This window comes from Larus michahellis, chromosome 5, assembly GCF_964199755.1.
Source record: "Larus michahellis chromosome 5, bLarMic1.1, whole genome shotgun sequence".
NCBI lineage: Eukaryota > Metazoa > Chordata > Aves > Charadriiformes > Laridae > Larus > Larus michahellis.
In genome coordinates, this window is record NC_133900.1 from 47,833,442 (window position 1) to 47,857,926 (window position 24,485).

At 47.6% G+C, this 24,485-nt stretch overlaps 1 protein-coding gene and 1 long non-coding RNA gene across 3 annotated transcripts in view; both read left to right on the forward strand.

Moving 5' to 3' along the window:
- Positions 1-432: 432 nt before the first annotated feature.
- Positions 433-4,103, forward strand: LOC141743921 (uncharacterized). The gene is made up of 3 exons (XR_012587251.1): positions 433-557; positions 717-839; positions 3,475-4,103. It is a non-coding gene; the product is annotated as an uncharacterized LOC141743921 (long non-coding RNA).
- A 235-nt stretch (positions 4,104-4,338) lies between these two features.
- GFRA4 (GDNF family receptor alpha 4) overlaps positions 4,339-24,485 on the forward strand; it is a 76,680-nt gene continuing 56,533 nt past the window's right edge. For both annotated transcript variants that reach the window (XM_074587193.1, XM_074587194.1), the window contains exon 1: positions 4,339-5,208. In XM_074587193.1, the coding sequence (XP_074443294.1) occupies positions 5,169-5,208 (40 nt within the window). In that variant the 5' untranslated portion in view covers positions 4,339-5,168. The remainder of the gene's footprint in view (positions 5,209-24,485) is intronic.

Here is a 24,485-nt window from a genome sequence, read left to right on the forward strand (position 1 = left end):
AAGAGTCACAAAATCCTGTGTCAAGGCAACAGCAATCCAAAGATCCTCCTTTTCCAATCAGCAGATCCACTCTGCTTCCTTCTTATTTAATTTCCTGGCCCTCAGAGGACAGGTGATCTCCATCCACCTTTCCCAAATAGATCTCTCTCCTCTCTGCCCACACCTGTGTCTCTCCAGGCTGAAGAGACAACATACTCAGGATAAAGTCACTCTATTTAGACAAGCTGATCCACATCTTGGATTATATAGCATAGATTAAGTGAGTGAGAACAAACTCTCACGGGACTCTGCAGGCGGAAATCATTTTTGAAGGAAGTTATTCAGAAAAGGTTTAGCAGTCTCAGAATCCTAGTGTCAAGCATGCTATTGACTTTCAATGAAAACTGCTACTCCTGCTCCGTGTTGTCCCCCAGCAGGGCATCAAATGAGGGTCCTACAGGTGTATGCGCATAGGGAAGGCATGACACTGAGAACCTCTCCAGTAATCATTCTGCTGCAGAACATCCTATGCTGGCTGGCTCGGAAACATCCTCCTGTGACAGAAGACAAGGTGCGAGGTGAGTTTATCCTCCTCAGTCCCTGAGCTTTAACCCCTCCAGCAAACTCCTCCTGTCTCTGATCTACCTCCTTTGGGTGACCATTTTTGCTCATAGAGAATGAGGTTTGGCCTGCCTTCGTCTCTCTTTGATGCCCATCACTTTTTCCTCCTTCCCTAGGACTGTCCAACTGGATTTACCTCCCCTGGATTTTCCTCCTGGGCTAGGCTGTCAAACATTTCTGGTGAAGGAGAGACAGCTTATGCTTTTTACTCCTGTTTCTGAACGTTCTCGGCATAGCAGGTAGTGTATTCCTGCGTTGTTCTGCAGATCACTTTGGTAGAGTATTTCTCTTTGCACACAAACTTTTGCTTAGGGCCCATATGTTTTGAGCTCAAGAGGTAAAACAGGATTCAGTTTGGAAATTCAGATCATTGCTAAAGTGAAGAAGGTCTGGATTTCTGGATTTCTGCAGCCATTGGGTTTATACACAGCTGATGTGAGGCTGGATGGGTTTCAAGAAGCTTTGAGCAATTATAACACAAGCCTATCAATCATATCAACAAGGTCAGCTCATCAGCAGGTTTTTCTGAAAATACGTCAAGAATGTTTGCAGAGCCGACCTAAAAGTGTGTTGCTTTTTTGGTTTTTTTTGCCTATCTTAGTCCAAATTTTGAGATTTTCCAAATGGTACCAAACAGTGAGGTCTAGAAACTTCTGAGGCAGGAAGTACTCTGGTCTTCCCAGTTTTGGAGATCAAGATAGTCAATGAGTGGGGCTTCTATGCTGCCTCACACTGCCTGGTGCATCCTCCCCACATCTGCCTGGCTTTTTCTGCCACCGCAGGTGGTTCCACAGATTCTCACACTTCCCACCACACTTTTTTAGACAGCTTTTTTCTCAGTCTAAACCTCTGCATGTCTCCTGGGCAGCAGGTGCTTCTCTTGTCCCCTGTGTGTGATGCGCCAAAGGCCTGCTACTGTTTCCCTGAGAGTCATTTTGAAGCAAGAAATATTTGTGCACGGGTGCTGTCCTGGGATGGATGGATGGATGGATGTTCTGGAATGGTCCTGGCGGTTTTCCAACTTTCATGAGTTGCATGAATCCCTTAATCTCTCAATTAGCACTTCACCAGTCATAAAAATAGATGGCTACAGTTCTCTCAGCTTGTTTCCATGGGGTTTTTTGGATTAGGGACCACCTATTTTCATGTGAGTGTGCATGGTAGGGTCCTCCACAGTGATCTTACTTGGGAAAGCAGACAGAAGTTCTGTTCCAGTTTCCATTGTAACTATTTTCATTCTCACAAGAGCTTTTCTTTTAATCAGCATATTTTATGTGCCTTTCCTGCCCAGTGATTTCTCCATGGACCCACCCAAACAATTCTTTCTTTGCTAAATCTGTTGTCCAGAGCTCTGGCGAGCAGCTTTTTGGGATAGGTCTAACATAAGTAACAATGGGGTTTTTTTTACACCTGACTGATCAATACCTTGATTCATTTGTAAGGAAAGGTAGCAGGTAATTTTAGAAGGGGTGTGTGTATGTGCGTGAAAGGAGCGTTTTTTACTTAACTGTATTCATTTCACCATCCACCCAGTGATTAGGAGAAAGCCCAGATCTGATAAATAAGGGAGCAAGGAACAATGATCCCTCTCTCTTCGCAGTATTTGCAGCATGTCTCTTCTGGGTGGCTTTTCGCAGTGCATGGGTTCCCCCCGCCCCCACATGCAAGTAATTACAGAAAATGCAGGAAATGCCTCCTGTTGGGACAAATGGTGGTGGTTGTCTATGCCTGGACTTTTCCCATCCCTGAAACACCCTGCTCTTTTTTTTTCTTCAAACTTAGGAAGAAATGTTGCTTTCATAGCACTGCTTTCTTGACTGCTTCTCCTTGTCTAAAGAGGGGGGTTGTATCCTGTCCTCTCTCTCCCAAGAGGGGAGAGCAAAGCTGCCTTTGGGTTGCCTCCTCCAGCTCCAGCTGTGCTGATGGAGAAAGCTGATGCAGCTTCCCTCCTTTGCCCAAAAGGAAGGTTTTCCTGCAGCTCAGACCTCAACAAGGGGACAAGACACAGTGTCAGGGAAAGCAAGTCCCCATGTCCCTGCTCTCAGCACCATTGCGTTGGGTGGGACACCAAGGCAAACCCATCCCATCTTTAATGCACAGGGTGATGGGGCTCAGGTCTCCTCCTTTGGTCCAAGGACATCGGATTATCTCATTCCTGTGGGGAGGGCAGACGTTTTCCAAGGAAAATATTTTTTCATTTGTTAAAAACCCCACAAAAACTCACATTTGTTCCAGTGATATTATTTTTCCTGGGCAAATAGCTACTTCAAAAATAGAACACTAAAAAAGAATCTGCAAAATAATTAAAAATAATAATAAGCAGAAAAATCCAATCATTTCCCCAGTTTCCCAGCTAGATGTTTCAATTGCATCTCATTGCAATTTCATTTTGAAATTTGCTTAAACATAATCATACTCTTGTTAAGAAGTAAAAAAAAAAAAAAACCAAAAAAAAAACCCAGCTCAAGAGTAATGTTTTTTTACTCCAAATGAGTTTTTATTAACACTTTCTTTTTCCCCACTGAGTAGCTCAGGAAATGCTCATTTTGGATGTTAAACAGAGTTATTAAAGACATTCATTTATTTACAACTTTCCAATTCTGACAGAGGACTAAAAAAATCTGCTAAATGAACAGCTCCAGACTGGAACACGGTAGAAACTTTCAAGAGGAGAGGAAGGCCAGGGATCACACTTTCCTTTTGATTTGCCAAGAGGAAAAACCAAAAACAAAAAAAAAAAATGAAAAGAAAAAGCAGTATTTTCCTGACTTCCCTATGCTTTGTACGTAACACCTACAAATGGCCGTATGAATTATTTCCCTTTTCTGTTTTGCTCATGAAAAATACAAATGTGCAATTCCTCTGGTTTCCTAGGAGGACTCGCTGGAGGACTAATGAGGTGATGCCACGAGGAAATGCGAGTTAAGAACCCCGAACAGCTCCAGCGAAAAAAGACCTTCCCGCAGCGCTTAAATACCGGTTTAGCTAGAACACCTGACCCAGCTCTCGAGAAAACTCTCGCTGCAAATATTCAAAAGCACGGCTTGAGCTTTCAGCGTGGAAAAAGTGCCCCGGTGCTTCCCTGAATCACCAGAGGAGCCTCTGTGTTTAGAAGAGAGACGGAGAAGGAAGGACGAAGGAGAGGAGAAGAGGGAAAGTGGGGGGAGAGAAGAAAGAAAAAGAAGGGATAGAAAAGGAAAAGAAAGAAAAAGAAGAGAGGAGAGGGAAGGGAATCTTTGAAAGGGCAAACCTGCGTTAGGAGGAAGAACAGAGGTGGCTGTGTTTACAGAATACTGACTTGGAAATGAGGCTTCTTACTCTGTCGGTCAGTTAACTACTGTGGGAACCCGACAATATCACTTCACATTTTGTGTCTCAGCTACTCCATGCATGAAATGGAGGTAGTGGAAAACGATGCATACCCATCATCATAAAGATTAAGAGGTGGCTTTAGGAGCCAGGCTCTGCTGCTTGGATTACTAAAGGAGGGTCACCAACTAGGACATGGGGGTTAAAGGTGAGGGAGGCTGAGGGATGGGAGAAAAAACAGGGGACGATTGTGACGGATCTCTTGCAGGGGCTGGATGTGCTCAGTGCACCATGGGGAAGGAGGTGTGAGGACCTGGATGGAAGGTTATGGAAGCTCACAGCCTGAATTTACAGACGTGGTTTTTGGAGGGGTGGGGAAGAGGGTGTTGCAGGGGGTTAATGGAAGGTATCATGACTGGGAGGGGTGGTAGCATGTGGCCCAAGACTCTGGGGCTGTGTGTCTGCTAGCAAACTGTCAAGACCAGGACACAGGTCCCAGGGGGATGGGGCTGGCGCTGTCATCCTGTCTGAGGCTGCAAAGAGATGAGGGTTTGGCGGGGGGCGGGAGACGCCGGGACCCTCCGGGAGGTCAGCGGGGGAGAAAGAAGACACCCTTGGGGTGGAGGGCCTGAAAGGGGGCCACGCCCCGGGGCGCTTGGTGCTCCCCCACGACACAGGTCCACGAGCTGCTCCGGGTCGGGGGAGACCCCCCGCCTTGCCCCGGGGACAGGGATGGGTGGCCGGGGAGGCGGGGAGGAGCGGGGACGGGCCGCCAAGCCCCTCCCGCGGAGAGGCGGGGGCGGGGGCGGCGGAGGACACCCGGGGAAAGCGGCGAGGGCTGCCCGGCCGCTCGGGCACGGCGGAGCCTGCGCCCCGCGGACAGAAGTTTGCTGCTGAAAGAGCAGGGTAAAAAAAAAAAAAAAAAAAAAGAAAAAGGAGAAAAAAAAATATATTAAAACCCAAAGAAGACCCCCTCTGCACTGCCCCGGAGGGATGCGGCGAAGAGCGGCCGGCGGGAGCCCGCGGTGCCCGGCCCGGCTGCGGGCATGACCCGGGGCCGGAGCGGGGCTGAGCCGGCGGCGGTGTGAGCGCTCGCCCCGGGAGGGCCGGGCCGGGGCGGCGGGGACGCCTCCCGCCCTGCCCAGCCTCCGCGCATCCTCCGGCACCGCCTGCGCCGGCCGTGCCGAGCCGTGCCGGGCCGGTCGGTCCGAGCCGTGCCGAGCCGAGTCGGTGTGATCCGAGCCGTGCCGAGCGGTAGGATGAGGGGCATCCTCTACTTCTGCACGCTGATCCTCCTGGGTGAGTAGCGTGGCGGCACTGGGGAAGGGGCGGGGGAGGACAACTTTCTGCTGGGGTTTGCTTTCAGGCACGGGAGGTGTCCCCCTCCCCAGCACCCCGGGAGCAGTGTCAAGCCCTGGGGTAGCATCACCCAGCTTTCTGTTATCTCGTTTGCGCTGGACCCAACCGCTGTGATCTTTCCTGATGTCACTCCGGACCGTCCTGTTTGCCGTGGAAATGGCTAAATTTACCCCGGGAATTAAGGCACTACTTGCCGGGGAAGAGGAGCTTGGAGGGATGCGTTGGGGGGAGGTAGATTTTGCACGGCGTCGGGCAGCCCCACGGTGATGGTGAAGCTGGAAAATGTCGGGGTTTCGGGACGGGTGGGAGTGGGCTGGCAGCCCCAGCTCCGCCGCTGTGCTGTGCAGCACCGTGCACCGTGTCCTGAGCGCCGGCCTGACCCGAGCATCTGTGTGTGTCTCTGTGTGCTCAGAGGTTCTGGCTGCACATTTCCTCGCACCCCCCCAAAATTAAGCTGCCCTCAGGGCTTTTTGTTTGCACCGGGAGCGGGGGTCTAAGGACCCCAGATGTCTCCCCCATCCCTGTGTGAGCTCTCAAGGCAGCCCTCGTCCATTGTCGTGGTTGGGAGACGCCGTGTCCCCTGGGTTGCCGCCGTATCCGCAGGGATGGGGTCTGCAGCACCCGTGTTTTGAGCATCCCGCTCGCACCCTGCTTCTCCCCGGCTCGGGGCGGACGGTCCTCCTGCGTGTAGTGCCCGAGGCTCTCCGCATCTGCGTGAAGGGGATGCAGCCCCGGGGCTGGCAGCACCCGGCAGCGGGCATCCACGGCTGGGAGCCGCCTCGCTGCCTGCCTTTCCCTGGCTACAACCCCGGCAGCTCCCCTCAGGGTATTTTTTTCCCCTCCCTGTGCTTCTTTGAGATAGCAATCCCAAGAATGAGTCTGTGCTTAAATAGACCAGGAAAGGTGGTGGGAAGGTAGGGGTTGGGATGCGCCGTCCTCTTCGGGTAACCACTGGGGGAGGAAAAGGTCTTGGGGTGTACCGTAGGGACGGGGACATCCCGGTATGGCCCGGCACTGCCTCCTCCGCACCCCGAGCATCCCTGCTGTGAGCCCACCTCCTGGGGAAGACCCCGAGTAGGTTTTTCCCTCGGTGGGGAAGGCATTGTCAGAGCTCCAGGTAACTCCTCTTGCCGGCTTTCCCTGTCACTAGATGTCAGCAGCAGCAGCAACTCTTGCAAGTCCCAAAGGCGGGAGGGGGGAGGGTGGTGGGATTTCGATCCCCCAGGAGGGGCCATCTCCAGCCAGGGAGTGCTTTGCTCCAGGGATTTGGAGAAGCACCAGAATCTGGACGTGCTGCTGGTTGGGACGGCTGCTGCCTCTCAGGGGCTTGAGCTGTGCCCCGGGTTGGGGAAGGTCTCAGCCTCCCTTGGAGCTGAGGATTTTTCCTGCAAGGCTCACAAGGCCTCTGGGTGGGAGTCCAGGTCACTGCAGGATCCATTTTCCAAGTGGTTCAGATTGACTGACTCACTGATTGACTGCCTGATTGACTGACTGGTGGACTGATTGATTTTCTCTAGAGAAAGTGGACTCAAAGAAAAGAGCAAATGGCCAGCTCTCCACTGTCAGCAATGCAATTGGGAATAGCAGGCAGGTGTTAAGGGTACACTCATCGCCTCCAGTCCAAGCCAGAGCAAAGCCATCAACTAGTATTCACCTTTTTGCCTTCTGATCTTGAGGTTTCCAGAAGGACCTTTTTATCTTTGAACTGGTATTTGACCCCTGCAGGCTCATCACCGTCCCAGCAGATGCCATTCAGTGCCCCCAGCTTGCTCTCTAGATATTTTCTAGATGTTTGTGCTATGGATGGATGAGGGCTCCTCATGTAGATGTGCCTGGGGAGATCCCCTGCAGGGATCGGGGGTGCTGGGCTGGAGATGGCAGCCTCTGCAGCTGCAAACATGGCAATTCCCAGCTTCATCCACGCTGGCTGCAAACCACGTGGGCCGCAGTGTGAGCACCTTGCTTTTTGTGTGTGTGTGTCCTGCCATTTTTGGAATGATCCTGGGTGGAGGAGGCAAGGCTTGGAGAAATTACGTCTCTCCAAGGTGGGACCAGGCAGCATCACCCTCATCCAGCCTGGATTGGAGAGTTCCTGCTGTCCCGTCATACCCAGCTGCCTGATGTCACAGGCACGCAGGGTGAACTAAACCGGGCAACTGAGACGGTTGAACAAATTGTTTTTTCCCCTCAACCACTTTTCAGCTCCCTGATGTGTCTCACCAGCAGCCACATGAATACCAGTGCCAGAGGCAAGGACGGAACAGGAGCACAGAGCTGGGGACAGGGACATGGCTTTGGGGAAGTCCATGGCTGGCTGAGTGTCCCCTTATATTTTCTTGCATCTGTGGTATTGGCTAGAAATCCCATCCACAGGACAGTGGTGAGGCATTCAGGAAGACTTCATGGAAAATCAATGCGCTAGAAAGCACTGACAAAATTAAATATAAAGAATACAATTAATTTTACAAGGACACTGGGTTACACCTGTAACTAGCCCCCAAAGCATTGCCCATCCCTTGTGCAGCTTTCAGAGGATGCATCAGTCCCTGTGCTAACAAAACAGTAATTAAAGAAGGAGAATGAAAATCTGGGCTAGAGTTGAAAGTAGTAGTTTGCTGCGAAGTCCCCGTGGGCCCAAAAGTCATTTCTGGACCATTGCGATGGAGGGCAGGATCCCAAAATGGCATCTGGGCTGTCTGCTGCTGACAACTGCCACATTTACCTGGCAAGTTTTACTGCGTTTGGTCGTTAGCATAATTTCTGGCATATGTTTCCCACAGGCTCTTCACAGATGCAATCAAACATAAGAGATCGTCTGGCGGATTTTCACCTGGTTTGGGAACTCAGATCCCAGGGGGAGTGCAAAAATCTCTTAAAAAATGCGTCTGTGTGTATGAGAGAGGGAAACGCTCTTTAAATTAGTGCCTTTGTCAGTTCTGACAGGAGCAATCCGTTATTTGCATCAATAAGAATGTGATATTTATGTCTCTCCGAATTGGTGCAGAGGAGAAATAAAACTTCTCTCTCAACAGGCTGCTCTCAAACACTGTGCAAATTCCTCGGCAAGGATCTCGCCACACCCAGAAAATATTTTTTGCAGAGCTCTGGAGCCTTAAATAGTAATTACTGCTGGGTAAAAATTACTACTAGTTAAGTCTAATAATTAGTATGAATTTCCGTGAATAGTGTTTTATTTTGCTTTTGGAGAAACAAATGTCTTCTCTGCTTTCCTGGCAATTTTCACAGATGAATTCTATTGTGCCTGAAATTCCCTTCATTATTTTCACACAAGACTTGTTCATTTTTATAACTTTCTACTTGGTCATTTTTAAACATGACTTTTAAGGTTGCTAAAGTTTGCCACCTTTCAATAACAGTACTCTGCTACCAAGATATCCATGATTTCTTTTTCCTTCCAGCGGACTTCATATTCTGTTTGCTTCCTTTAAAAAAAAAAAAACAAAAACCTCTTTCTTCTCAACCCAAAAGTGGTGGAAGAAGACAAATGCAAAGGAAGTTCTCCCACTAAAAGAATTTTTTTTAGGAGGACACATTTCACTGAAAAAAAATAAAAAGGAACAAAACTATGAAAAGCTTGTTCCTGTCAATCTTCAGTTCGGTACAGCTCCCTTGTTTCAAATGCAACTGTCAAAATCCCCTCTTGTAACACCTTCTGGCAGTGAGCTTCAAGCCTGGATGGACTGATGGTGGGAGCTGTGTGATAGTTGGGGAGGGGGGAGCAATAGGGCTGGGAAGACATTTCCACCACCTCATCTCTTTTGGCCACCACAGCTTTAAAGGTTCAAATATGGGCATGCTGGGGCTAGACTCCTGGTGAAAGCAGAGTGGAAAGTCATGGTTGAGAGGATGAGTTTGAAGAGGTGGAAGGGAATGGAGCCGTGGATGGGTCCTGGCGCTGGAAGAGGGAGAAAACCAAGTTTGGTGTGACTGGGTGGGGCACTGTGTCCCGGAGGGGGTTGTGGTGGTCAAGGTGATGGAGGACAGGGACCGAGGACTGTTTTATGGAGAGCAGGAAGGGTTTCCAGAAGGTGAAGCCACCATTTTTCCTGGGTAAAGAGATCCTAGGACTGCAACAGGGAAATAAAATGAGTGTGCAGGGAGGATACATATCTTCTAAGGTCACATCACATTTAAATCACCTGTGACTCCTCCAGGATTTGGGTCTGTTAACAACTGATGCCACAGCTGGCTGCTGCTGAGCTGCAGTGTGTTTGATAGGTGTTTGGAAAGGTTGTTATCTTCATGAATAGTTCCAAGCATCTCCCTGCATCTTACTGGAGCTGACCTGGTAAGAAGCCCTACCCCAGCTGCAGATCTGCCTTGGGGGTCCTTCAGTCACCCAGCAGTGACACATCTTTCCCTGCTGCTGGGAGTGGCAGCCATGCAAGGTGCAGGGCATGGCCAGACCTCAATGCCTGGTCATCTCACACACGGTCTGGTCTATCCCTGACTGGGATTTAGCTGCCTGCAGCAGGTGGCTTGAAGGAATCAATGATGCCCAGAAACGGAGACCCTCTCTGGGCTCCTGGTCCACTGCTTGACTGTCCTCATGGGGGAAAAGTGTTTCCCTGTATCCTCTTGCACTATATATATACATATAGATATATATTTTTTCCCCAGCTCAAAACTGCCTTGGCCATATCTTGTCACTTTTGAGTCTCATCTCTTTTCACCTCCCTTCATGCGAATCCCTATTTTTCCTCCACAGGCAGCTCCTCAGTGCACATGTTCCCCTTTCTGTCCAAAACAATCTGGGAAGAAGTTTGCATGAAAGATGCCTTAAAAATAGTTGTGCTGTGGTTTTGATTTATTGAATCCAACTGGAAAGTCCTGTCTACAATACCTGCTCTCGCTGAGTGCTTCGACAGAGTTATTAGCAGCACTCCCCACGCTACTGCTGACATATGGGTTGGGGGGGTGGTTTTGACACACAAGTGCAGGCAGCTGGTTTCAAGTTCATGGGTCTAGTTTATTGAGGAGAAAGGAATGGGGCAGGCTTTCTGATGCTTTTTCCAAAACCAGGCTCAAATTGCTCATCTTTCATACATCAGCAGGCTAAGCCATCTATCCTTTGCCCCCAAGGGGATGGCAGTTCAACTTGGGATGGGATTTTAAACGGGTCCAGATGCTAAAGGGCTGTGAGTTAAGACCTGAGAAACGAGTGGGTTTTGCTTTCCTCCTGACTTCCTGTTACTTGCACGCATAATTCGAGTCAAGACTCAAGGTTAACATTTTTGTCCAAGCTGCAGGTCTTTAACGGTAAGCGGTCCGTGCTGCAGACTGCTTTGCAGGAGGCATTGCACACCCATGTTTCAGATCTCTTCTGCCTCAAGGGATTTTTAGTCACTAACAGCTGCAAAACCCACCAGGAGCAGAGGTGCCTGTGGGAAGTGCTCGGCTCTTCAGATAGGCAGCAAAAGGAGCCTGTTTGGGAGTCCCTGTCTGCGTGATTTGAGGCCTCTGGAGGCTCAGAGCTGAACTGGACCCAGCAAATGCTCAGGACAGGTCTTGGGAGAGCTCCAGGGCACCTTCAGAGAGGGCAAATTGAACACAATCTCTGCAAAATAATCAGGCTTTGCTTCAAGCTTTGCATCAAACGAGGCTGGCTGATGCCTCTGCAGCAGCCACCTGGGAAATCCCATCATCCTTGATTAATCAGAGCAAAGGAAACACAGGGCAGCTTTCCTCATGGGAAAGGAGCCTTCACTTGGATGATGGCTGTGAATTTTTTGGAGCAAACCTGGTGTCTGGGCCACCACTCGTACGGGGTTCATGTGGTCTTGTGCGTGAGAGTTTTTCAGAAACAGTCAAATCAATCGTAAAGGGTTTTGAATTTCTCAATTCATCTTCTTTTGCTGTGGCAGCCTTTATTGAATGCTTTGCTCTATTTTTTTATTTTTTTTCCTCCGGTTGCCCATACTGGACCCTCCATAAGTATCAGCTCCACTATGATTATAACCTGTCTTTTCTTTCTGCCCACTGCTCATTTGCGTCACCCCCTAACTGGTGTCCAGGACCTGCAGACTGTCTCCCAGAGCGCTGGCTGCCAGTGCAATGATTTGTCTTGCAGCCAACCTGGCCCCTTCTTCAGACTTGCCCTGGAGAGAAAAGCCAGGAGGAAGCTCATAGCTTCACAGAGCTACCTGTCTCTGTGACTTTGGGTAAACAAGTCTTAATAACAGGCTAGGTATTTCTTCTGAGATTTTAACTTCCGTGCATGCGAAGAAAAATGCGTCTCCCCATGACAGCCTTCACGGCAATATCTCTCAAATATTATAGAGCTGACTCGGTTACCTGCAATCTGGAAATAGGTAGCAGATGTCTCCTGTAGCACCGCACATTTTTTCCTTTGTTGCTGTCTGTGTTTTCCTTTGATGTTCGGTATGTACAGCAGAAGGCACCTTAAAAAGATGTCACAAGGCGTGAGGCGACATAAATCCATGCACACCGAACCTTGTGCAGTAAAGGCTGCAGGTTAGGACGATGTGTTTGCCATCTACTAATGGAGAGGAGAGCAAACCAGCATGCTGAATTATTAGACAGGGCTTGGAATGAATCAAAGCCATTTGACCTGTTTGTGTAAAGCCCCAGACAAGGCTGAGTTTGCCTAAGTGTTTCCTCTGCACGGTGAGGAATTACACTCCTCCTTGCAAGGGTTAGTTGATTTATGCCCCAGATCTGACACATGAGCTATAGCAATTTCACACTAGGTCTTTTTTTTTTCTCTCTTTTTTTCTTTCTTTTTTTATTTTTTTTTTCCCCTCCCCTTCCAGTCTGTTTGGTTTGTTTCTTCCTCTTGGTAAGACAACATAACCCAGCGAGGCTGCTTGAGAGACAAACTGCGCACCTTGGTCTGCGTGTCACAGCCACATGATGTTTTGGAGAGTGGACATGGACAAAGTCATTTTAGCTGAGCTTTCCTTCCAGTGTGGGAAGAAGTGCTCAGGGGCCACGGTGCTCACAGCCTATAAAACACCTTCAAGGTAATGTGAAGGAGTTGTTCTCCAGCTCTCAAGGACCTGGAGTGAAGAGGAACACCAGCTGCCTGTTAGGAATAAAAGCTTTGTTTTCAATCAAGACAACATCTAATTACGTAAAGGAAGGGAGAAGAGCAGGTTTCCCTTTGGGAAGATGATGGGATCGCTTGGGGGTTGTCAGGCTTTGTGGGCATTGGCAAAGCTGACTAGCAAAGCCCTAAGTTGTGCTGGCCCAAGGAACTCCTGAAAAGTGCTTGGGTGTCCCATTCCCAGAGAATTTTTTGTTTTTCCCTGTTTGATTGGAAAGCTTATCTCATTTTTGTGATAATTTAGGATGTTAATTGCAGTGAAGAACTAAGGGAAATGTGCTGAGACCCAGATGAAGAACCTCCTCTAGGATCCAGCCTTATGGTGTTCTCCTGCTGTTTTGGGAAAAAGATCAGGAATTGCATTAAGCTTGCAACGTGAGACTTCTCCATCAGGGACAGAAGGTATAGGAAAGGAACAGCAGGGAAGGTCCCAAGCCAATTCTAGTCTGGAGGTGGGAAGTAGAGGAGAAAGGGCTCCTGAGAGGTTAGACAGAAGATGCAGACGAACCTTAACAGGGAATCCCGGAGCTGGGAGGAGGAGGGTGTAGGACTGTAAAGGTCTGAGAGCCATTCTGGAGCTGGGGAAGCCGTAGGGGTTGGTTTCCCCCATCTGTGAAAGGTGACATGAGTCCCCGCAGGCGAAGCGCATGTAAAGTGACAGCTCGGGGACCCATCCGTCAGTGTGGAGTGTGGAGGCATACGCGTTGGGTAAAGCAGCTTCAGAGTTACCACCCTCCTGGGACTAATGCAAGGAAATTTATCTCCCTCTCCTGATATTGCTTCATTCTTCCTCCCTGCAGACCCAGCCGGGACAATCCTTAATGTGTGCCAGAAAGCCTGTTAGTAATTAAGTACCTGACTCAAGGGGGTCCAGATCTCTAGTCAAGTTTGTTATATGCTGTCACATTACCAATAAGTATTAATTATAATCGGAAGGGCTGGAGCCAAAAAAAAAAAAAAAAAAACAAAACAGTTACAAAGAAATGAACAAAAAAACCCCCAAATAACAAAAAGAAATCCAGTGAACTCCCCACAAAGTGCTTAATCTGCATGGTGAATGCTTTCCCACAGGATAAGAAATTATGGCATCCGTTTCGGGGTGTCTCTCAGGTTTTGGAAAATGATGCAAACTTACTGCATCACAGTGTAAAACTAGGATATTTTTAAGGTAGGGGAATTATTGTGAGGCAGAACCAGGTGACAGTGCAGTGTCTGACCTGGGATATTTGCGCTTGTGCGACGCGGCTAACTACAAGCTGGGATCAAAATTTCTCATCAGCCTATCGGGAACAATGTGACTTTTAGCAGCACCTGCCGTGCACAAAATCTACCGAGCTCTTATTTTGGTACTCAGGCAGGAACTGAATTCAAGTGCAGTAGCCGACTAATCTGCTCTGAAAATCTTCCCATATCCCCTACACGGGGATCAGTGATCCTGCTTTGCGCCGGGATTAGAGATGTGCGCTGCGAAAGAGAAGGGGCTGAATTCAGCGACGTGCCACGGAGGCGGGAGCAGCCGTGGGGTGCAAAAAATAAAAGCCTCCGATAGAAGAGCAGGTTGGAAAATAGAAACTCATTCCCCCAGTAAAATACTGGGCTTTTGGTACAATTTAGCTTCTGAACAACAGTGACAAATCAGGAATAGTAAAAATTGGAATAAAAGATAGCGAGTGGAAAATAAAATGCTCATTGAGGATAATTCCAGGGAACGAAAAATGAGGACTAAAATAACGCCTCAGATGTCCCTGTTCTGTTTTACCTGCTTTTATTAAGAAAACAGAAATTGATCTTCCTGGAGGGACGCTGGACAGGAAGAGAAATGGACCTTGTTTCTTACTTGTCCCCTGCCCATGGACCAGACAAGGCTGGTCCCAATAGGCTGCAGGAGATGGGTTTCATCCCACCCGGTTTTCACCTGGTCATCTGAACTTTTCTTTTAAATCACCAGAGAGAGGTTGACAGGTCCAGAGGGACACTTGTGTCTCTACAGATCAGTGTGATCTCCAAGGACTATGAAGTGAATCAAAATGGCAATTTTAGACCTTTCCCTGATTTTTAGGTGCTTTAAGTTCAATGAGATGAATGTCACCTAAGCCAAACAAGGTTTCTTATCCTTCAAGAGAACGTCTAGGGATGGAGGGAGCAGTCAAGGAGGTGTCATTTCAATGTACTCAACTCAAAAAAAAAAAAAGGGGGGGGGTGGGGAAAAAAGAAAGAAAGATTAAGAAAGTAATATTAAAATATTTAGCACTGCTTTTCTACTTGCAGACCCCACATTTTCCCATGATTAAAAGAGAAAGAAAGAAAGAAATCCAATGGGAAATCTCCAGCTGTGTTCACAGACCTGATGGCTCCGGTCACAGTGATGATCAGAGGTACCTGGTTAGTTGGTGACTCTGCTGGGGGTCACAGAGGCCACTCATAAATCACACCGTGCCCAGGAGCTTTGGAGCCATGGGAATTTGATTGTCATTAAAATCCCTGAAGCGGTTTTGCCCATGGCCAGCTAGCCATCTCCTGGGCATTGGTCAGGAGCTAGCACAAGCCCAAGTCTATTCCCAATTGGTCTGCAAGTGGTTGCTCTGATTTGAAGGTGAAGAGAATTTAATAGCAGCGATGGGGCAGTTCTGGGCCATTTGGAGAAGCAACTTGTTTCCTTAATTGTCTAATTGAGGAACAACACAAGAGTGCACCCTTTCCCTCCCAGACACTGTCCATTTCTCAGACAGCCTGCAGATGTTGTTGGACAACCATGTTTCAGCTTAATCTCTTTCAATCCCCTACATTTGTCTTCCTTTCTGCTGCTTCCAACTCAGAAGTCAGAACACTAACAATGACATGAGATAACATAAAATAAATGATAGCGCTGCCTAATTTGATCAGGAACAGATAAATCCCCCTGTTTCTAAAGCACGCAGGTGCATGCAAACCCATTTGCACGCAGACTCAGCAAGGGGCTGGGGATGTGCATGTGCAGAACGAGTCCATCTGAAGATTCTTACAGAGCCTGTGCAGCAGCAGTATCAGCTCTGAAGTGTCCTCTCCAACAGGCAAAGCCTTTCTTGGCTTGCCGTTGCAGTTAGCATGACCTCGTGAAAGATAAGACACATGAGAGAAGTCTGAGGAAGCTTGATTTATCCAGAGTTGAAAAGGGAAGAAAGACACAGGAGAGAACATGATCACACTCTATAAATACCTTCAAGGTAACAGTGCAAGGGAAGGAAGAGGATTAGTCACACTTCTGTAAGACAGGGAAGGGAGGAGAGAGAGTGCAACAGCATGAAGCAGAGAAAGAAAAAGTTTTAAGTTGAGTGTTAGGAACAAAATGCTCAGGCTATTTTTCTTTCTCACTTTTACTGGAAAAAGAAATAGAAGGGCTTCTATTTGGGCTAGGCTTGAGGCTTAACGCAATTTTTTTAGGAGAGTTGTGGGTCGTGGGCATGAGGCTTAAACAGGGCATCTATGAGTAGCATCTGCAGATTCTAGGTGCAGCCACAGTTAAACAAGGGGCCGGCATAGCCTCCAAGACAGCAACAGTGTCACTGGGGGCAGGGCCACCTTGCTGCCAGGTACACTTGGGAGTGAGGGTTGGCCAAAGTTCTTTCACGCCTCCTTTTCCCTGTGCCCCGTATATCCAACAGTCATGTGGATATGGTCCACTATCATGGAAAGATGGTGCTGCTCAATCCAGAGTCTTAATAGTCATTTGATGGTAGAACTGGGAGGTTGCTCAGTGGTGGACGATAAGACTGTGTCAGTCAAGAGGCTTGGCTAGCCCTGGGCTCTGCTCCTTGTTAGTGGGTGATAAGGTGTTTTCTCCTCCTCTCCAGTAAAACCACCCTATTCTTTGTGCCTTAGACCTGCTCTCAACCTCTCCACTTCTCCCAGGCCTTCCCTGCCCCCAGGACACGATGCCTCCTACCCTCAGACCTGGCCCCATCCTCCCTGGAAATGGAGGTGAGGAAGGCAGGAGCTCGATGCAACCTCCTTGAGGGACAGTCTTGGACAATTATTCTTATCGCCACCTTCCACTATGCTGGGATTCAAAAGTAAGCATTTTCCAAAAAGTGCAGGTAGCTGCTGCCAAGATTTTTCCCCGTCTTCTCAGGCAAGTGCCAAGAACTCTTTCTTCTCATAACAAATCAACTAGCCAAATATAGGTGTCCCTGGAGAAAATCCTTCAGGCTAGTAAGAATTAACGACTTGATTCAACCAAAGGTAAACAAGCTAATTATGCTGTGCTTCAGCCTGTGGTTTCCTGAGAAAATGACTCTTGTGTATGTGTGTCAGTCTGTCCACCCCAAATAAATCTTGAGCTCCCTGGCCAGGTTTGATAGAAGTCTCAGAAGATGTTCAGATCCCACAGGTTGATGTGAAATTGGCTGTGGAAATAGGAATGAGCTCCTAGTGTTGCCCACTGGGGGAAAAGTTAGTGAAGTTTGTAGCAAAAAAGGTACGTGTGAAAGGAGGTGTAGAAATCCGGGCTCCTTTCATACTGCTACTTATTTTTTCCCAGCTAAGCGGTAAAGTGTCTGATGCAGATCTGAGTAGAGCCAAAGAAATGTCTTCCTGGGACCATAAAGGCAGTCCACGCAGCCTGCATGTCCAGGGAGAAAGGCAAAGTGAGAACTTTATGTGGGTTCATGTCTGCTCCTTGGAGGTAAAAGCAGCTAAGCAATGTCAAAGGGGAAGTATGGTCCTGTGGGTGTTAATCATCGCAAAGTAGCATAGTTGTGGACACTAACGCGATGTGCTGTCTCTTGGGCAATACCCAGGACCTTGGTCCTGTGCCATCTGCACCTTTTGATAAGGGCTACATTTTCCAAAGAGGTCGATATTAGCACGGAAATTTGCAGGAACTCCTCCAGGTTGGGTTTACTTGACATGCTGTCACCTTGAACATGCCAAGGATGCAGGAGAACTGCTCAGGGCGCAGGGTGTAACTGTTGGTGATGAAGAGATTTGGGGAAAGAATAGGCTGGTCTTCAGAGGGCCCACGGGGTCAGGGTAAAGCCTCCCAAGATGAGGTCCACCTTGTTGGACAAAGCATGGACAACAGGGAACACCTGGTTGTAATAAGACTTCTCAGCAGCTTCACTGCCTGGTTCAGTGTGTGCTGCTGCTCTGCTTGCACCTCCCACGTGCTGCTTGGCTCAGATGTGACACGCAGCTTTCTCGATCTCCATCATCTGACGTGTTTGGTGGCAAAGGTTAATGGTATGGCATGCAATGGTCGATAGCTGTCGACTACAATAGATATTGTGACAGCTTGCAGCAAGGAAGGGATAGGGATTAAGTGAATTGGCTGGTGCTTTCTCTGCTTCTGTGCATAAGATTTGTGTGCACCCATCTGAACCTCATTGCTTGCTCTCGTCAGCCCATGTCCTGCTGCTCCACAAATTCAAGGGCTGGTCCAGAGGCGCAGAGCTTTGGATTTGCCCTGTAGTATTTTATACAGAAATCACAAGGTAAAAGATCAGAAGGGAAAAAAAAAAAAGGTGAAAGAGATGGAGGGAAAAAAAATGTTCCTTCATGGTGCTTTTGTTTTCTAACAATGTTGACATTATGTGGAGTAACCGAGTATAAAATCTGCCTATCGTTTGGGAGCTGGTGTGCAGAAAAGATGCTATTATCTGAGCCTTTTATGCCTCTTTACCCTGTCTGGATCAGAGGAGATAAATGCGTAGATAGGAGCTGAGGCTCCTATCTTTATTTAAGCTGTCAGGTACTGCTACGTTATTTTATGCTGATTGTTATAGAAAGCCTCCACAAAGAGATATATGTTTCTATATTCCCCCACGTTTCCAATTTTAATCTATAATTTAATAATAAAAGAGATGTATTTCCCTATATTATTTTTATTTGTAGTGTCAGTGCTTCTCTTTCACTCTTATTTTTCAAATAAACATCCAGAGACACAAAGCACTTAAAATATGCACGTTATCAATCTTCTCTGTTCTCTTTTGGGCTTCCTTTCAACTATTATTGCAGTCATACTTTAATTTACGCATTAATGCAAAAACATTTTTAGTATAAAACAGGTTCCCCGTGGGGATGGCAGACTCGCAGTGAGAACATACGCATGAATGCATGGCCATAGTTACGTTCAAGCATGTTCCCACAACACTCCCACATCCACATAGCTCACACATCTAAAGTTAAGCACGTGTATACATGAAATGAGGCAGAAGCCACATCTGCTGATATGAAATAGTCATGTGATGTGAAATAGAGCCAGGAACAGGTCGGAACAGGTTGCCCAGGCAGGTGGTAGATGCTTCCTACCTGGAAACATTCAAGGTCAGGTTGGTCAGGGCAACCTGATCTAGTAGAATATACCCCTGTTCACTGCAGGGAGGCTGGACTAGATGACTTTTAAAGATCCCTTCCAACCCAAACCATTCTATGATTCTAAGCATCCTTAAGCCCTGTCCTACTGTTGTCCAATCTGGTTATCGATCAGCTCACTGACATAGTTTTTGCTTCTTCTGACCAAACAGTGCCTTGGCACACTTAGGAGGTGTCATAGACACAGGACATGTAGGCACAGGCCAACCAGAATGGATCTTTTGACCCCCAGAGACAAAGATTTTGTCCAGGCTTGTTTTATGCAGGAGTACAAATAAAACCCAAGATGCCATCAGAAGAAAGGGGCTGACCTCAGTTTCCAAAGAAACACTTCCCACCAGGACTTAGCCACTTCTCAGCTATTCATCAGCACAGTGTGGACATTCTGAGGCCAAGTTACAACTGGGTCAGCAGCCAACAAATGTGAATAGGAAATATATGAGGCACAGAGCTTTGCTTGGGTAAGTCCATGTTTGACCTCCTGCTTCTTTGACAAGCATTGAAAAGAACAGGGGCTTTCTCTTCCTTTCTTCTGGCTGAACTTCTGTTGGTTTTATCCATACATACGCCCATGAAGCCAACTATCCAATAAGCCCAAGGCTTGTGAAAGGGGTCGCTGGAGAAGCAAGTGATTCGCATATCAAAGGATAGGGACAGCATTGATGCCCAAGACTGTAACGTGAGGGCCAGGAGGGACAATGGGGATGCCGTTCTGGGTAACTAACTCCATTTCTGATCATAGAGCATTCAGAGGTAAAACAAACACTTTGATGTTACATGAGATTATTAACAGATTCTGGGGTTGACTTACCCATCAGGGCTTGGACAATTTTTTCCAAAATATTAAGATGTCATCATCATATTAGGGCACTGAACTTCCCATAGGTTTCTGGGAGAGTTAGGTACCTTAGAAGGAGATAGATCATGAATGCCTATGGGTCTGGAGCCAGCTACTTAGTGTATGTCTAGATCTTGGGTGAGTTTGCTTGAGTTGAGCCCATAACCATGACTTCTCTGCAGCTTGGTCTCTCTAAGCTTTGTGACCTTACCTGCTTGAGACAGCAGTCAAATGGCTCCAGACAACACCGTAAGAACCACTGATGGTTGAAGCAAGCAAAGGGCTTGTAAGCTGTCTTTCTCTTGATTTTAGCAAAGGTCCTTGAAAACATTTCATTTCACTTTTCCTCTGCAAAAATATGTCTCTCAATCATCTGAAGCCACTTAGAATCATTTGTCTTCTGGGGTAAAATCTTGGCCTTCTGCTTTGTTTTTATTTTGAGGTTTAAAAAAATGTAATAGCCCTTACCGACCTCAAAATTTTCAAAGGGTAGATGGCACAGCAAGCACTTGGGAACATTAGTTTGATTGACTTGAGGCTGTAGCTGGGCTGGGCTGTGTGACTCCTGAGGGGCACGATGACAGCCTGGGTGCAAAAGTCCTACCGGGGAGCCTGGCCTTCAGGAGAGAAGGGTAACTAAAGCTATTTGAACAATTCCCAAGCAGCAACTTGGCAGCATTTCAGATTTAAAATAGTGAGACAATTAGTGGAAGTAGTTTCAGTCTTGATTATTTCCCTCTTATGGCAGAAAAAGAATCTGTGGAAAACTGGGACAGTTTCTTTCCAAGTGTGTTGAAATTGTATTCAAAGGGAAAATGAGGGAATCCCAACACTGGCCCAACATCTCTTAACTCCTGCACATCTGAACCCGGTGCCATCCAGTACCCACCTCTGTCCAGCATCTTCTCAGGTCCAGCTATAGAAACTATAGTAGAAGCTACAAGGGTTGTTAGCAGCATTTTTACTCTATCTCTCTAGTCTGAAACCAGCCCCTATTATCCAAGCCATAGGAGTTACATTTTCTAGACAAAAAAAAACAGGCAAAAGTGTTATGTAAGGGATTCCTTCTGCTCCCATGTGAAAACTCCTGAGAGAAAAAAATTACATGAAAAAACAACTGGGAATCACTGACTCTAATACAGACATGTCTCTATTCTAGTGATTTTTTTTTTCATTTGGGTCAATGTTACTGTGTTTAAACCTCAGATCATGCTACTGCTGTCAGGTCAACAGGGCTGCAGGATGTTTCTCAACCTCCATCACTTCTCATGGCAGCAGTGGGAGGGTTGTTCTTGGAGACATACGGGAGTCCAGATTCACGGAGGGACCAAAGGCACAAAGACTACCTGCTGACTCCCACACACTGTGTTCAAAGCAAGGAGCAGAGTTTCTCTGCATCACAGAAAAACAAAGTTGGAAAGGACTGTTTTGTCTTCTCTCTGCCAGTTCAGAACTGGCATTTAGACTGGAAAGAGGCACAGACCATCTTTTCCAGCACGTTTCCCAGGATGTAGGAAAACTCTGTAGTTCAAACAATGAACACATGCTCCCTGCACCCCCTGAGGCATGGTGACTATTCCTGCATGCACGCATGATATGAGCTTGGACACACACCCCCAACCATGCACTCCAGTGCCCTGTGTCCTTCAAGGACTCAGGTGCACTGCAGAGTGCAGGACAAGCTCAAGAACAGACTGAAACATTTTCTTCTCCAGGGACCTTGCACCCACGTTGCCCACATTGCTGCCTGGCGCTCAGCTGGAGCACAATACTTACACGGTATTTTGGAAGAGCTTATTTGAGACCGGGAGGTCACCTTTCGTGGTCCTGGTCCATCCAGTCCACCAATGTCTCTGCCTCCCAAAGAGGTCCATGTGGGAGTTGTTATTGGGACTGACAGCATGGGCAATGAGTATGTAAGGGCTCAGAAGCAGTCTCAGTCCTACCAATGTCCTGAAGCTCTGCTGAATGACACGTTTATGTTTTTCTTCCTACAGAGACAGTGAAAATACGTGCATTTTGGCTTCATGTAGGAAATGAATCAAAAGCTTATTTGAAGGAACAGCCCAGCTTGGTCCCACTACAAAGCTTTGTCCTCCTCCATCCCTGGCCACCTCCCTTGGCAGTTCATGACAACCAATTTCTACCTGTGGCCTTGTCACAGCCCCTGGAAGGCTGCCCGTCTCCCCAAAGCCTGCTACAGTGAACCTCAGAGATCCGGTCTAATCAGCAGGTTTGCAGAGAAAATGAGATTTTTTTTTCTTCTTGGCTGACTTCCAACAGCAGCAGCTCCAGCTCTCCAAGGCACATCTCAATTAATTAATACAGTCAAACCTTATTAGAGACAATTGTTGGCCAGAAATTACCCAATCTTGAGTTCTCTTTGCTTTTCTCCTTGTTGTTTCTCACTGTTGCTTTTCTCCCTGCTGCCTTTCTCTCCAGCGAAGCATGTCCTGGCAAAGCCTGATGTAGAATGGGAGCTCCTTTAGTGTGCAGTGGAAGTTCAAGCCTCCTCCTAGCCCAAAGCCCTGCTGCAGTTGAGGTTCCCGAGCAGACCTCAGCACAGCCTGGCCAGAAACCGTGCAGTCAGCCGAGGCTGGGCAGCAGCAGGTTACAGCAGTCGGGGTCCCAGGGGCTCTTCTGTCACCTCAAACTTGATGTTGGTGGAATAGCAGCGAGCTATTTCTGTGAGACAAATGAGAAAGTGACCCAGAAAGCCTCTGTGATGGGGGCCACTGAATCCTGGCAGATTGAGATTTGGCTTAAGAGCCTCTGAGGCTCCGAAGGAAGGAAGGAAGGAGGGAAGGAAGGGAGGGAGGGAGGGAGGACAAAAAATCAAACCCATCACATTCAAAACCAAAGCACACATCAGTGAATAAAAATGGTGTTTGGTTTTGTATCACCAGCCACAGCTGCTGCAGAATTACTCACCTGTTGGTTTTTTTTATGCTTTGGAAAATTAAGTAAAGTGCAGGCAGGACAGGGCATAGCCCTTAGGAGCAGTACATGATGCTGAGGGAGGAAGGGCTAGGGAAATTCTGTGAAGATGGAGGCAGCAAGATCCCCTGCCTACTCCGCCTGTTGTGAGATGATGCTTAATTAAGAGCATGTGCTGGGGTTTGCTCCCCAGCTTAGCAGGAAGGGCCTGGGATGCCCCAAGGAAGGTCCCCTTGCCTCAGCTGCCACCCTACTGCTGCCCCATGCATGAGCCATGGCCATGAATTGGTGGTGTAGCAATGTCTGGGCACGTAGCTTGCAAGAGCCCCAGCTGCCCCTAAGCCTGGAAAATGGGGCTGCAGGTGGCAGAGACATGGGTTGGAAGGTGGTCTGGGGTTCATCCTCAGCAGGGACCAACTGTCTCCAAAACCAGGCTAATCTCTCTCAAAACAGTGGTGGCACAGCAGGAGCAGAGGCTGCTTTGTGTCTGTGGGTAAATGAGAGGCATTCTCCAGGGCTGTCAGAACAGCACTTTTCAACAGCCTCAAATTATTATTATTATTTTCTTTTAACATGAATGCAAATACGTCAGCCTTTCTAGGTGGCTTCATTAACTACCCAGCACATCACTCAGAGCCTCACAATTCTTGTCAAGTACCGACATCCCCATCCTGTGTTCATTGCAGAGTCTGAATTCCTCTAACTCCATCTCATGATGGAAAACAGGTTCAGGGTAGGATTAAAAAAATATCCAAAATATAATAGCAGTTTTTCTTCTTCCTTACAGTCACTAAATAACCAGGCAGATACCTGCCAGAGCCACTGCAGCTTACACCCAGGGTGACTCGTTGCTATATCATGGTGATACAGGTGAAAACCAAGTTCCATCCTGGGTTTTGGAAGTTTGAGTTGAAAAGACAAGTGGGGAAGTGGCTCATCCCCTCTGTGTGTGGGAAGAAGAAATCCCCATCTTCCTCATTTTGCTGCTTCTTGATTGAGCAGGAGGAAAACAAGAAAAACGCTGCAGGGTCATTATTAAAGCTGATCAAACTTAAAAGAAAACAAATTGACTAACAACAGAAAAATCCCTTTATTACATAAAGGTCTTGATTTGTCTGTTTATTTTCATAAATGCATCGGGCTGTTTCTTTGAGCCTCAGTACACGCCATTCTATTTCCCAGGAATTTTGCCCCGTTTTTCCCCAAAAATATTACCAAATGCAGAACGTGCATCACTCTGCCATGCATCTCATGGTCAGAGACAACCGCAAGCCTCCCCTGTGTCTGCTGCAGTGTTTATTGGGCTGCCCCAGTGTCTCGACACATTCCCCCTTCTCAAGGCTGGCCTTGAGACTCAGCATTTCTCCTTGAAAACTTCAGCTCCTGGAGTCAGGTGCTTATAGGAGAATTTCATTTCTTTTCCCTGAGCAGCCATCTGTCATGCACAGGGAGAGATGCTAGAAAGCAAAATGTAGAAGACTCTGTCCTCTCATTCCTTTTGGGATGCAAACAGCCCTAATCCCTTTCAAGGCATGTCCAGGCTGGCTTTGCTTCTCCCACTGGATCTCCACTGTCCTATAAGAAGACCCTCCTCCTCTCAGCTGCATGTCATTGAGAAGACCTCCCTCAAAGCCCTCAAAACATGGGACAAATCAATATAATTCCTAAATAAGTGAAGCATGGAGAGGTGGTTTCTACATCTCCTTTGAAGCAGGGGAGCTCAGTTGAGAGATTTTTCAATATACTGTAAGAAAACGCAGTTGAAGAGGCAATTTTGAGGAAGGGAAATTCGTGACCAGCCACCCCTGGTCCTGCTCCATTTCAAGACCAGTCAAAACAATGTGCTAAGGATTTGAGCAGAAGGCACAGCACATAGACTGGCTCACAGGTGTTGAGAGAGGATCAAAACCATTGCTTCAGATGTGGATGGAGAAGACCATGCTGACTGACACACAGGGAGAGCCAGCTTTAAGTATATTTTAGCGGCAGTATGTCTAAAATGCCTAG